The 13,426-nt window shown below is 37.0% G+C and overlaps 1 protein-coding gene across 9 annotated transcripts in view; it reads left to right on the top strand.

The window, feature by feature from the left end:
* Nucleotides 1–13,426, top strand: part of Ncoa1 (nuclear receptor coactivator 1) — a 205,946-nt gene that overhangs the window by 150,574 nt on the left and 41,946 nt on the right. For all 9 annotated transcript variants that reach the window (XM_087907441.1, XM_087907440.1, XM_087907438.1 and 6 more), the window contains 2 exons: nucleotides 1,385–1,532; nucleotides 2,749–4,075. In XM_087907441.1, coding sequence (XP_087763567.1) covers nucleotides 1,385–1,532; nucleotides 2,749–4,075 — 1,475 coding nt within the window. The remainder of the gene's footprint in view (nucleotides 1–1,384; nucleotides 1,533–2,748; nucleotides 4,076–13,426) is intronic.

Below are 13,426 nucleotides of genomic sequence, written 5' to 3'. Positions count from 1 at the left end.
TAGCAAAAATTTGTTTATACCCTTCCACAGACGTTATCAGTGTGTATTAAAGATTCTTGTCATCCTTTATTAATTACTGAACTTCTCCATGCACTGTTTGGCAAGCATGGCAGTGACTTAGATGAAAGTGCAAAGCTTACATCCTTGTTTCTGTACGCAGGCAGCTTTATCCTACTGCCAATTCACAACAGACTCTTCTGCCTCAGTCAGTACCAGACACTCAAGATAAAAGAGATCATAGCTTCTCTTATCTTGAATAGTATGTAGTACAAAAAAATATTAATTGATCATCTAAAATCTCTTCAGTGTGGTATTTAAAGTGTAATTGAGCAGCCATACTGGCACAGGTTTTTAATCTTAGTACTTAGCAGATTGAGGCAAGAAGAGTAAAAGTTTGAGGCCAACTTGGGCTATAGAGCAAATTCTGGGATAGCCTGGGCTACATACAGAGACTTTGTCACAAAAAATGAATATCTTCAAAATATTTTTTACAGACTTAATTTTAACAGTCATTTCTGATAGTAGTTCTTGTATTTCAGTGGGTATTACCTTTTTAATCTTTATATTAACAATCTATTAAGCCTCAAGATAGAATTCTATGGTTACTAAAACAACAGTGGCATTTCAGTCCTTCCGTCTTGGAGAGTTTCTTCATATTTCACAAGCACTTACCCCAGTAGCTAGATTCTTGCCTGCTGCTAATAAACAGTTAAGACAGAACTTACATGATATTGTTTATAAAGCAATTTACTGACAACCTAGCCTTTGTTTCTTACTAGTAATAATTAATTTTATCTTAATTTCCATGTTAAATTTCAAAAATTATAGCATCAAAAATAATATAGATATGTGTAATAATTTGTCAGATGGGACCTGAATGGTTTTCCTCATTTAATAAAGAACTCTAGAAACCCCTTAAAATAGAGAGGATGAACCTCATAGTGTATGAATTATATCTCAGTAGTTATAATTTAAACCATCAGCCAGCCAAAGATAATAATAAAAAAAAAACTTGTTAAAGATAATGCTAAAGGCAAAAGTCTAAGAAGCACTTCCCTGTATTTTGAATGGAGACCTAACAAATTTGCATAACTTTCTCATCATAGAGAAAGATTTAAGATCTTACTAGGTTGTGGTTTGTCACAGTCCTAATTTATATCATGAGGCAGCCGTTCAAATGAGAGTAAGTTAAGTCAAGTGGTATATTTTAAATGGAACCCCCCACACACACACACATCTCTGAACTATTCTTTGAATCACAACAGACCGCAATTGAGAAGGCATTTTCAATGAGGTTGTTAGTAGAAACAATACCTAGTAACTCTCCTTTGCCCAGCGTTCAAGTGTCAGAATTTTAACTAGGTTTTTCTTTTGTTTGAAACAGTGATGACTCGTGGCACTGCCTCCAGCCCATCCTATAGATTCATATTGAATGATGGGACAATGCTTAGCGCCCACACCAAGTGTAAACTTTGCTACCCTCAAAGTCCTGACATGCAACCTTTCATCATGGGAATTCATATCATCGACAGGTACTACTTATTTGGAGAGAAATTATAAGTTAGGCATAAGAATAGAGTGATGAGTATATCCATAATTAATATTAATTATCTATCAGTATATCAACAATGGGTTTAAGGGTTTGTTATCAAGTAGCTTTGTTGTTCATAAAGAGAGACAGGAAAGATGGGACTGAAAAAACCATTTTTAGGGGTGAAAACATAATGGTGCCTAAAAAATTTGCAACATTCTACATAGGCACGTACAGTCTTAGAAGAGATCTCAGTGTTTATAACATTGTTATTTTATTTTCAAGGGTTCTTTATTAGTACAATGTTTATGACTCTGGAGTTCAAGTTAACAGTTTATCATGGATGCCTTACTCATTAGTTAAACTGTCAACTTGAAGTCTTTCAATATTACTTCTAATTTGTTCCCTCCCACTAAGTAAAATTTATACTGATACACATAGAAAATTCATGAAATTATTCTTTTATGCTGTTATTTATTTAAAAGCTCTAAGTTATAACCGCATAACATTTAGCATTAAAAACAAAGACATTTCCCTCACTTCATCTTTTTTCCATCTGATGTTTTACTTATTGGAACATGGTAATGCCAGTCACAAATCTGTTGTCATAGTTACACATTTGATTAAAGAGCTCTGGTAAAACCTGAGTTCAGTATTCTGATTTTTTCTAGCTTTAGTTGAAAATTTTCTTGTGAGTGGAATTAGCACAGTTCTTTTTTCATATTGTGATTTCTCTTTCAAAACATCTGCTATGTCTGCATATCACCCTTTTTAATTTTTGCATCAGTGACACAGTATTTTCTTACCCAGTCTTCCTCTTTGGAGTTGAAATACTTAAAAGCTATAACAGGGGAGTCATAAATAAAATGCTTTCTAAATAAAGGCATGGGAAGTTTCTCTTTCAAATGAAATTGTTATTACAATAATAATTGTATTTCTATTGCATATTTTCCCAACACCAAGAAAGGTTTATTTTTCACACAACTGAAACTGTCAGTGATTTAAGAGCCCAAAGGTGCCATTTCTAGAAAGTAGTGCTTCCCTTCACAGAGGTAATGGCAGTTCCCTGGTTTTCCTTAATGTAGCGTGGTACAGAAACTCTCTACTTGATAGCTTGGAACATTGCTGAGGCTAATGACCTTCCTTATAATGTCATCATGAAGAAATACTAAAAACAAATTAAAATGATTGAATAATAATGTATTTTTCTCCCCTAGGGAGCACAGTGGGCTTTCTCCTCAAGATGACACTAATTCTGGAATGTCAATTCCCCGAATAAACCCCTCAGTCAATCCTGGTATCTCTCCAGCTCATGGTGTGACCCGTTCATCTACGTTGCCACCATCCAACAACAACATGGCCTCTGCCAGAGTAAACCGCCAACAGAGCTCAGACCTTAATAGCAACAGCAGTCATAGTAATTCTAGCAACAGCCAAGGGAGTTTTGGATGTTCACCTGGAAATCAGATTGTAGCCAATGTTGCCTTAAATCAGGGACAGGCAGGTTCCCAGAGCAGTAATCCCTCTTTGAACCTCAGTAATTCTACTATGGAAGGGACAGGAATTTCTCTCACGCAGTTCATGTCTCCAAGGAGACAGGCTAATTCTGGCTTGGCAACAAGGGCTAGGATGCCAAACAATTCATTTCCTCCAAATATTCCAACATTAAGCTCCCCAGTTGGCATTACTAGTGGTGCCTGTAATAATAATAACCGACCCTATTCTAATATCCCAGTAACATCTTTACAAGGTATGAATGAAGGACCCAATAACTCTGTTGGCTTCTCTGCTGGTTCTCCAGGCCTTAGGCAGATGAGCTCACAGAATTCACCTAGCAGATTAAATATGCAACCAGCAAAAGCTGAGTCCAAAGATAACAAAGAGATTGCATCCATTTTAAATGAAATGATCCAATCTGACAACAGTGCTAATGATGGCAAACCTCTGGACTCTGGACTTCTGCACAACAATGACAGACTCTCTGATGGAGACAGTAAGTACTCTCAAACTAGTCACAAACTAGTACAACTGTTGACAACAACTGCAGAACAGCAGTTGCGGCATGCTGATATAGACACAAGCTGCAAAGATGTACTGTCTTGCACCGGCACTTCCAGCTCGGCCTCTGCTAATCCTTCAGGAGGTACTTGCCCCTCTTCCCACAGTTCTCTGACTGAGCGGCACAAAATTCTACACCGGCTTTTACAGGAGGGCAGTCCCTCAGACATCACCACTTTGTCTGTGGAACCGGAGAAAAAGGACAGTGCGTCAACTTCTGCCGTGTCAGTGCCTGGACAAGCCCCAGGGAATGCCAGCATAAAACTAGAACTGGATGCTTCAAAGAAAAAAGAGTCAAAAGACCATCAGCTCCTGCGCTACCTTTTAGACAAAGATGAGAAAGATTTAAGATCAACTCCAAACCTGAGTCTGGACGATGTAAAGGTCAAAGTGGAAAAGAAAGAACAAATGGATCCTTGTAACACAAACCCAACCCCAATGACCAAACCTGCTCCTGAAGAAGTTAAACTGGAGTCCCAGAGCCAGGTAGGTGATCCTGGCTTCACAGCATGGGCGATTATTATTATTATTATTATTATTATTATTATTATTTCTATTGAGCTATACATTTTTCTCCCCATGCTCCCAATATACTCAAGAGATATCTCTTTCCCTCCTTCCTATGTAGATCTATGTATGGTCTCTCTTAGGGTCCTCTTTGTTATCTAGATTCTCTGGGGTTGTGGCCTGTAGGCTGGCTTTTCTTTACTTTATGCCTAAAAACCACTTATGAGTGAGTACATATTATATTCGTCTTTCTGGGTCTGAGTTACCTCACTCAATATGATGTTTTCTAGATCCATCCATTTGCCTAAAAATTTCAAGATGTCATTATTTTTCACCATTGTATAGTACTCCATTGTGTAAATGTATCACATTTTCTTTATCCATTCTTAGGTTGAGAGTCATCTAGGTTGTTTCCAGGTTCTGGCTATTATGAATAATGCTGCTATGAGCATAGTTCAGTACATGCCTTGTGGTATGATTGAGCATTCTTTGGGTATATACCCAAAAGTGGTATTTCTGGGTCTTGAGGTAGAATGCTTTCTGAGAAATTGCCATACTGATTTCCAAAGTGACTGTACAAGTTTGCATTCCCACCAGCAATGCAGAAGTGTTCCCTTGACCCCACATCCCCTCCAGCATAAGTTGTCATCAGTGTTTTTGTTCTTGGCCATTCTTACAGGTGTAAGATGGAATCTCAGAGTTGTTTTGATTTGCCTTTCTTTGATGGCTAAGGATGTTGAGCATTTCCTTAAGTGTCTTTCAGCCTTTTGAGATTCATCTGTTCAGAGTTCTCTGTTTAGCTCTCTACCCCATTTTTTTATTGGATTATTTCTTATTTTGATGTCAAGCTTCTTGAGGGTTTTTTGTATATTTTGGATACCAATCCTCTGTCCTATGTGAGATTTGTGAAGATCTTTTCCCATTCTGTACACTGCCATTTTATTTTGTTGACCTGTCCTTTACTTTACAGAAGATTCTTATTTTCAGGATGTTCCATTTATTAATTGTTGCTCTCAGTGTCTGTGCTACTGGGGATATATTTAGGATGTTGTCTCCTGTGCCAATGCATTCAAGTGTACTTCCCACTTTCTCTTCTGTAAGTTTAAGTGGTTGTTTTTATGTTGAGGTCTTCTTTTATCCATTTGGACTTGAATTTTGTGCATGGTGATAAATACGTATCTATTTTCATTCTTTACATGTTGGTATCCAGTTATACCAGTATCATATGTTAAATATGCTTTCTTTTTTCCATTTTATATTTTTAGCTTTTTTGTCAAAAATCAGGAGTTCATAAGTGTGTAAATTGATATCCAGGTCTTCGATTTGATTCCATTGGCCCTCCTGTTTTTATTCTAATAAATAAAAACAATTTTCATTACTATAACTCTGTAGTAGAGTTTGAAGTCAGGGATTGTGATGCCTCTAGAAGTTCTTTTATTGTAAAGGATTGTTTGAGCTAACCTCAGTTTTTTGTTTTTCTATATGAAGTTGAGTATTGTTCTTTTGCCATCTGTGAAGAATTTTGCTGGGATTTTGATGGGCAGTGCATTGAACTGTAGATTACTTTTGGTAAGATTACCATTTTTACTATGTTAATTATACCTACCCAAGAGTATGAGAGATCTTTCCATTTTCTGATGTCTTATTTAACTTCTTTCTTCAAAGATTTAAAGTTCCTGTCACATAGGTCTTTCACTTCTTTGGTTAGACTGAGGACCAAAATATTTTATGTTATTTGTGGCTATTGTGAAGGGTGATGTTTCTCTGATTTCTTTCTCAGCCAATTTATCATCTGTATAAAGGAAGGCTACTGATTTTTTTTGAGTTAATCTTATATTCTGTTATATTACAGAAGGTGTTAATGAGTTGTAGAAGTTCCTTGGTAAAATTTTGGGAGTCACTTATGTAAGCTATCATATCATCAGCAAATAGTGAGAGTTTGACTTCTTCTTTTCCAATTTGTATCTCCTTGATTCCTTTTGGGGTCTTATTGCTCTAGCTAGGACATCAAGTACTATATTGAATAGATATGTGTTGTAAAAGGAGCAGCGGGTTGTGTTCTTGCCGCCCTGCTCCTGGCTAGCTTTACCCAAAATAATTACACGGAAACTGTGTTCATTTAAACACTGCCTAGCCCATTAGTTCTAGCCTCTTATTGGTTAACTCTCACATTGATTCAACCCATTTCTAATAATCTGTATCACCACTTGACTGTGGCTTACCGGCATGAGTCTAACCAGCGTCCATCTCGGAAAGAAGAGACATGGCATCTGCCTGACTCTGCTTTCTTTCTCCCAGCATTCTGTTCAGTCTACTTCGCCTATGTAAGCTGCTGTCCTATCAAAAGACCAAGGCGGTTTCTTTATTTGACCAATGAAAGTAACACATAGACAGAAGACCCTCCTAAACTTTCTCCTTTTTCTGTTTAAACAAAAAAGAAAGGCTTTAACTTTAACATAGCAAAATTGCATATACCAAAACAGATATCAAGCAAGAATTAGTTACAATATTTAGATCTATTTTATCTTTTATCATAACAATGGAAAATTATAACTATTCATTCTTTAACTCCATCAAAGACTCCAGAAGGATATAATATTTCTTAAGTAAACAAGAAGTAAGCAACTTCCAAAACTCTAGAAATGACAGAGACATCTCGCTGCTTATACAGTCACCCAAAGTTTTTCTGTACCATTGGGACATCCATCTTCAGCCTTCAGGCCCATAGTATCCATGAAGCAGGAAAATTTAAAGACAGTTCAGTCACTTTTTTTCTGTGTCCTGCAGAATGTCTCACAGACTCATTCATGAATCAGGAACCCTGAAGGAACAGGTCACCTTTAGGCAAGTTTAGCAGTCCTCTCTCTGTGGGTTCTTCGTGTCCAGTTAATCAGTCCAGGCAAGAGTAGTTTCTTGCCCAAATGGCTAACTAACTCCATAAGGAGCCTCTTTAATGCCCATCTTCCTCTTGAAGTAGATTGGTGCTGCCAGGAGCAGACGTGTCTCATTGTCATGAAAAGTCCTAAGTTATTAAAACATTAAATGCCATATTCTGTAGTCTTTGAAAGAGATGAAGAATGCCCATTTAACTGAAATATATCTCTACATATCTAGAAAATTTAACTAACATGACTACAAGCTTGACTATTATTGATGGTTATCCATTAACAACCTATATTTCCTAATTATACATTACATTTTTAAATGAACTACACAATCACAATACCTTAATCAAGATGAGAAATATGCATATACATATAACAAAATTGACCTTAAACTTGTATCAATAAATCAAGATTTATACCAATGCAAATTATTCATCTCTATATCATATCCCCCTTTAAATGTAAAAGAACATTTATAAACAATATTTGGGAATATGGATGTAGTTTTACGTGGTGTTAGTTAACCACATTGGGCAGCCACTCTGTTGTAATAGGGAATGGCAGACTGCGTTCCCACTGCCCAGCTCCTGGCTAGCTTTACCCAAAATAATTACACGGAAACTGTATTTATTTAAACACTGTCTGGCCCATTAGTTCTAGCCTATTATTGGTTAACTCTCACATATTGATTCAACCCATTTCTAATAATCTGTATCACCACTTGACTGTGGCTTACTGGCATGAGTCTAACCAGCATCCATCTTGGAGAAAAGAGCCATGGTGTCTGCCTGATTCTGCTTTCTTTCTCCCAGCATTCTGTTCAGTCTACTCCGCCTATGTAAGCTGCTGTCCTATCAAAAGGCCAAGGCAGTTTCTTTATTTGACCAATGAAAGTAGCACATAGATAGAAGACCCTCCTACACCAGCCATGGAGAGAGTGAACAACCTTGTCTTGTTCCTGATTTCAGTGGAATTGCTGGAAGTTTCTCTCCATTTAGTTTGATGTTGCCTCTTGATTGCTGTATATTGTCTTTATTGTGTTTAGGTATGTTCCTTGTGTCTCTGCTTTCTCCAAGACTTCTTTCATGAAGGGGTGTTGAATTTCTTCGAAGGTTTTTTTCAGCATCTACTGAGATGATCATGTGGTTTTGTTTCCTTTCTGTTTGTTTATATGGTAGATTACATTGATAGATTTTCATATGTTGAATCATCCCTGCGTCTCTGGGATGAAGCCTACTTAGTCATAGTGGTAATTTTTCTGATGTGTTCTTGGATTCATCTTGCCAGTATTTTATTGAGTATTTTTGTGTCAATATTCATGAGTGAGACTGGTCTATAATTTTCTTTCTTAGTAGTATCTTTGTGTGGTTTGGGTATCAGAGTAACTGTAGCCTCGTAAAAAGAGTTTGACAATTTTCCTTCTGTTTCTATTGTGTCAAACAATTTGAAGAGTATTGGTATTAGTTCTTCTTTGAAAATCTTATAAAATTCTTCACTGAAACCATCTGGACCTGTGTTTTTTCAGTTGGGAGATTTTTGATGACTGTTTCTATTTCATTGGTGGTTATAGGAAAGGTTATATTTAATTTGCTTATCTGATCTTGATTTAATTTTGGTAAGTGATATTTATCCAGAAAATTGTCCATTTTCTTTAAGTTTTCCAACTTTGTGGAGTATGGGTTTTCGTTGTATAACCTGATGATTCTCTGGATTTCCTCCATATCTGTTGTTATGTCCCCCCTTTCATTTCTAAGTTTGTTTATCTGAATATTCTGTCTCTACCTTTTGATTAGTTTGGATATCGTTTTGTCTATTTTGTTGATTTTTCTCAAAGAACCAGCTCTGTCTCATTGATTCTTTGTTTTGTTTTCTTTGTTTCTATTTTGTTGATTTCAGCTCTTAGTTTGATTATTTCCTACCATCTAGTCCTCCTGGGTAAGTTTGCTTCTTTTTGTTCTAGAACTTTCAGGTGTTTTGTTAACTTGGTAGCGTGGGATTTTTCCAGCTTCTTTATGTAGGCATTTAGTGCTATGAACTTTCTTCTTAGCACAGCTTTGATTGTGTCCCATAAGTTTGGGTATGCTCTGCGGTCATTTTCATTGAATTTTAGGAACTCTTTAATGTCTTTCTTTAGTTCTTTCTTGACCCATTGGTGATTCAGGTTAGCATTGTTCAGTTTTCATGTGTTTGTGGGCTTTCTAAAATTAGTGTTGCTTTTGAATTTTAGCTTTAAAGCACAGAGATCCGATAAGATACATGGAGTTATTCCAATATTTTTGTATCTGTTGAGGTTTGCTTTGTTGCAGAGTATGTGGTCAGTTTTTGAAAAGGTTCCATGAGGTGCTGAGAATAAGATATATTCTTTCATGTTTAGATAGAGTGTTCTATAGATGTCTATTAAGCCCATTTGAGACATAACATTTGTTAGTTCCTGTATTTCTCTGTTGAGTTTCTGTCTGGCAGACCAGAAGTTCTCCAAAGGACTCTGGGTAACAGCTAATTTGGGTAGCCTCTGATTTGAACAAAATAAGAGAGAAATATGAGGACATAGGATATGTGACATATAGGACAGGGATAAATCCTGGTGCCCCTACCAGTGGCCCTGCAGTCTGCCCCAGCCATGCAACTGTCACCCACATTCAGAGGGACTAGTTTGGACATATGCTGTTTCCTTCCCTATCTGGCTGGAATTGGTGAGCTCCTATTAGCTCCGGTAAACTGTTTCAGTAGGTGAACCCATCATGGTTAAGGCACTTTTCTAAAGCTGCTTCTGCTGTACTCTGTATCCTCAGCAGAGGACAGGAACTTGGATTCTGGGTAGCAGGTTGTTGCCTTTCCATAACATGTCCTGAGACAGAAGTGAATGAAAAGAAGCCTGTTCACAAGTGTTAGAAACTTCTATGTTTAGGATGTTGTAGAGTGGATGTGAAAATTAATAGACAGATTCATGTATTATGCAATTGCTTATAAACCATGAAAGAATTTCAGGAAAAGATAAACCTTCTCTTTGAAGAGCTTTCATGTTACGTAGAGGTCTTCAAATTGAATAACACTACATTCGCAGTGCCGTTTATTAAGACTCTCTGTTGTGACACAAGATTCACACTGAGTGTGCCCAGGCCCTTGACCTTCTTGAAACAGCTTGATTTTCTGCCCTGTCTCTTAGAGTATATCTCTTCCTTAACACATTCTACTCCTGGAAAGGTCCTTAACTTTCCTGAACTAAGCCTTTTGACTGTTTGCATATGTGCTCTTTGAGGATAAGACTGCGTCTCATGTTTTAGTTAAAATAAAACTAATATTTTGTTTTTAAGCAGAAAAATAGTATTAAATATATTTAAATATCAAGCTTTAAAATTAAATTTAACAATGTTTTTACAAAGTAATGTCACTGTATATCCGATAATGCTGGTAGGTCTGTCTTAGTGTTCATGTGCATACATTTCTGCTGAGTTTATACTTAGAAGTAGAATTGCACAATCCTAAATTAGGCATAAACTCATTGTTAGTAGTATGTGGTTTCTCTATTGTACAAGAATTCCTTGTAATTGCTCTATATCCTTGGTAATACTTTGTATTGTCAGTCTTTTAAACCAAACCTTTCTAGGATATGTGTATAACAGCTTACAGTTTTTAGTTCACATTCTCTGATTAATGTCCATTAATCATTTGGATATTTTCTTTTGTACATTGCCTAATCTAGTCATACCCTTTATTTTAATGTGCTTTCCTCTGTCTGTTGACTTTTTTTTATGTTCCTCATATGCTTAAGGGATGATCCTCCAATAGTTATATAATTGCAGATGTCTTTTACATGTTTTGCTTGTATTTTCATTAATGGTTAGTTGATTATTATTTTATTTGTCTTGGTTTTTATGAAGTAAAATTTTTATTTTAATGTAGTTGAACCTGTTCATTTTTCCCTGATGGCTAATGTTTCTCATACATGCATAATAAAAGCCATGCTTAAAACTGTTCATAAAGCCTTACATCTGGAAATAGCCCAAAACTCCATTACAGAGGAATGGGTGGTGGGGGCTCATGCCTTTAATCCCAGCACTCAGAAGGCAGAGGCAGGTGGATCTCTGTGAGTTCAAGGCCAGCCTGGTCTACAAGAGCTAGTTCCAGGACAGACTCCAAAAGCTACAGAGAAACCCTGTCTCGAATAACAAAAAAAAAAAAAACAGAAGAATGGATAATTATATTGTGGTATGTTCATACAAAGGGCCATTACTCAGCAGTGAAAACTAAGAAATTACTGCTTCATGTGACAGCATGTGAAATATAACTTTGGAAAGACTAGGGCATTTAAAATAATACATATAATTCACTTATACACCCCAAAAGGAAAAATTTAATTCAATTAAATAATGAAACTGAAGCAGGGTAAATATTTTATGCTAATTAATTATCCCACAGTACTCATAGTATAATACTACTCTGAAATAAAGGCCAACTTTCTTTTATATATACCCTCAAACAGAGGTCTCTATTCTGTTACATTCCTGGGCTTTCTGATATCTCTAAAGTTTACACACTTTAAAATTTTTTCCACAAACTTATTTATTTTTAAAAAGAAAATAAGCACTCTTTTTTCATTTTCACATACCAATCCCAGTTCCCACTCCCTCCCCTCCTCCCATTCCCTTCATCTAACCCATCCACTCCTCAGAGAGGGTAAGGCATATTGCTTTGGGGATGATCCAAGTCCCTCCCTACTATATCTAGGTTAAGCAAGGTATCCATCCAAGCAGAATAAGTTCTCAAAAAGCCAGTACAAGCAGTAGGGATAAATCCTGGTGCCCTGCCAGTGGCCCCTCAGTCTGCCCCAGCCATACAACTGTCACCCACATTCAGAGGGACTAGTTTGGATATATGCTGTTTCTTTCCCTGTCTGGCTGGAGTTGGTGAACTCCCATTAGCTCAGGTAAACTGTTTCAGTGGTTGAGCCCATCATGATCTTAACCTCTTTGCTCATATTCTCACTCTTCCCACCCTTCAACTGGACTTTGGGAGCTCAGTCAGTGCTCTGATGTGGGTCTCTGCCTCTGTTTCCATCAGTTCCTGGATGGAGATTCTATGGTGACATTTAAGATATTCATCAGTCTGACTACAGGGCAAGTGAAGATCGGACCCCCTCTCCTCTATAGCAATCTTAGCTAAGACCCCGTCTTAGTTGGGGTCTTCCTTGTGGATTCTCTAGTGCCAGGTTTCTTGCTAGCCTCATAATGGCTCCCTCAATCAAAATATCTCTTTCCTTGCTCTCATCTCAGTCCTTTCTCCATCTCGACTATCCTGTTCCCTCAAGTTCTCCTCTTCCCTTCCGTTCTCCCCTGTCTTCCCCTTCCACCCTCCCTACTCCTCCTATCTCCATGCTCCCAGTTTTGTCAGGCGATCTTGTCTGTTTCCCCTTTCCAGGTGGATTTATGTACGTTTTTCTTAGGGTTCACCTTGCTACTTAACTTCTCTAGGATCATGAACTATAGGCTCAATATCCTTTGCTTTCAGCTAGTATCCACATGCAAACTTATACAACCACTTTAGAAATCAGTATGGAGGTTTCTCAGAAAATTGGGAATCAACCTACCTCAGGACCCAGCAATACCACTCTTGGGCATTATACCCAAAGAATACTCAATCATACTACAAGTACATTTGTTCAACTATGTTCATAGCAGCATTATTTGTAATAGCCAGAATCTGGAAACAACATAGATGCCCCTCAACTGAAGAATGGACAAAGAAAATGTGACACATTTGCACAATAGAGTGCTACTCAGCAGAAAAAAAAAAGACATCTTGAAATTTGCACACAAATGGATAGAACTAGAAAAAAACCATCCTGAGTGAGGTAACCCAGACCCCAGAAAGATGAGCATGGTATGTACTCCCTCACAAACTACTTGTTATATTTTAAAATGATATAATCATATACATTTAAAGTATTACAGTATTTTAAAAACTAGGACAGGAAAAAAAACACCACAATGCATCACAGCATAGCTATCTTCATATCTTCCAACCCAAGTTTTTATCTTATTTCACACTTCTACCAAGCTGTATTAGATAATTTGTTATTACATTCTGTTATATTTGAATATTATTTCATAGAGTCTAAATTTTCCCCAGTAGAATAGATAGATTATGTAATTTCTTTTTGTTATTGTATTTTTTTGTTTTTCAAGACATGGTTTCTCTGTGTAGTCCTGACTATCCTGGAACTCACTCTGTAGACCTGGCTGACCTCCCACTTAGAGATCCACCTGCCTCTGCCTCCCAAGTGCAGAGATTGAAGGCATGTGCCACCACACCAGGCCAGATCATGTGATTTTTAATAAAGCTCCACTCCTCTCCCTTCTTAAATCAGCATCTGTCACATTTGATTTCATTCTCCACCTGCAGATGAGAACATAAAATTTGTTCCTTCCAACTTTGTTTCTTTTCT

Source organism: Myodes glareolus, chromosome 6 (assembly GCF_982192425.1).
Source record: "Myodes glareolus chromosome 6, mMyoGla1.1, whole genome shotgun sequence".
In the NCBI taxonomy this organism is placed as follows: Eukaryota; Metazoa; Chordata; class Mammalia; order Rodentia; family Cricetidae; genus Myodes; species Myodes glareolus.
The sequence above is the reverse complement of the archived record's forward strand: the minus strand, read 5'-3'. Positions and strand labels throughout refer to the sequence as shown.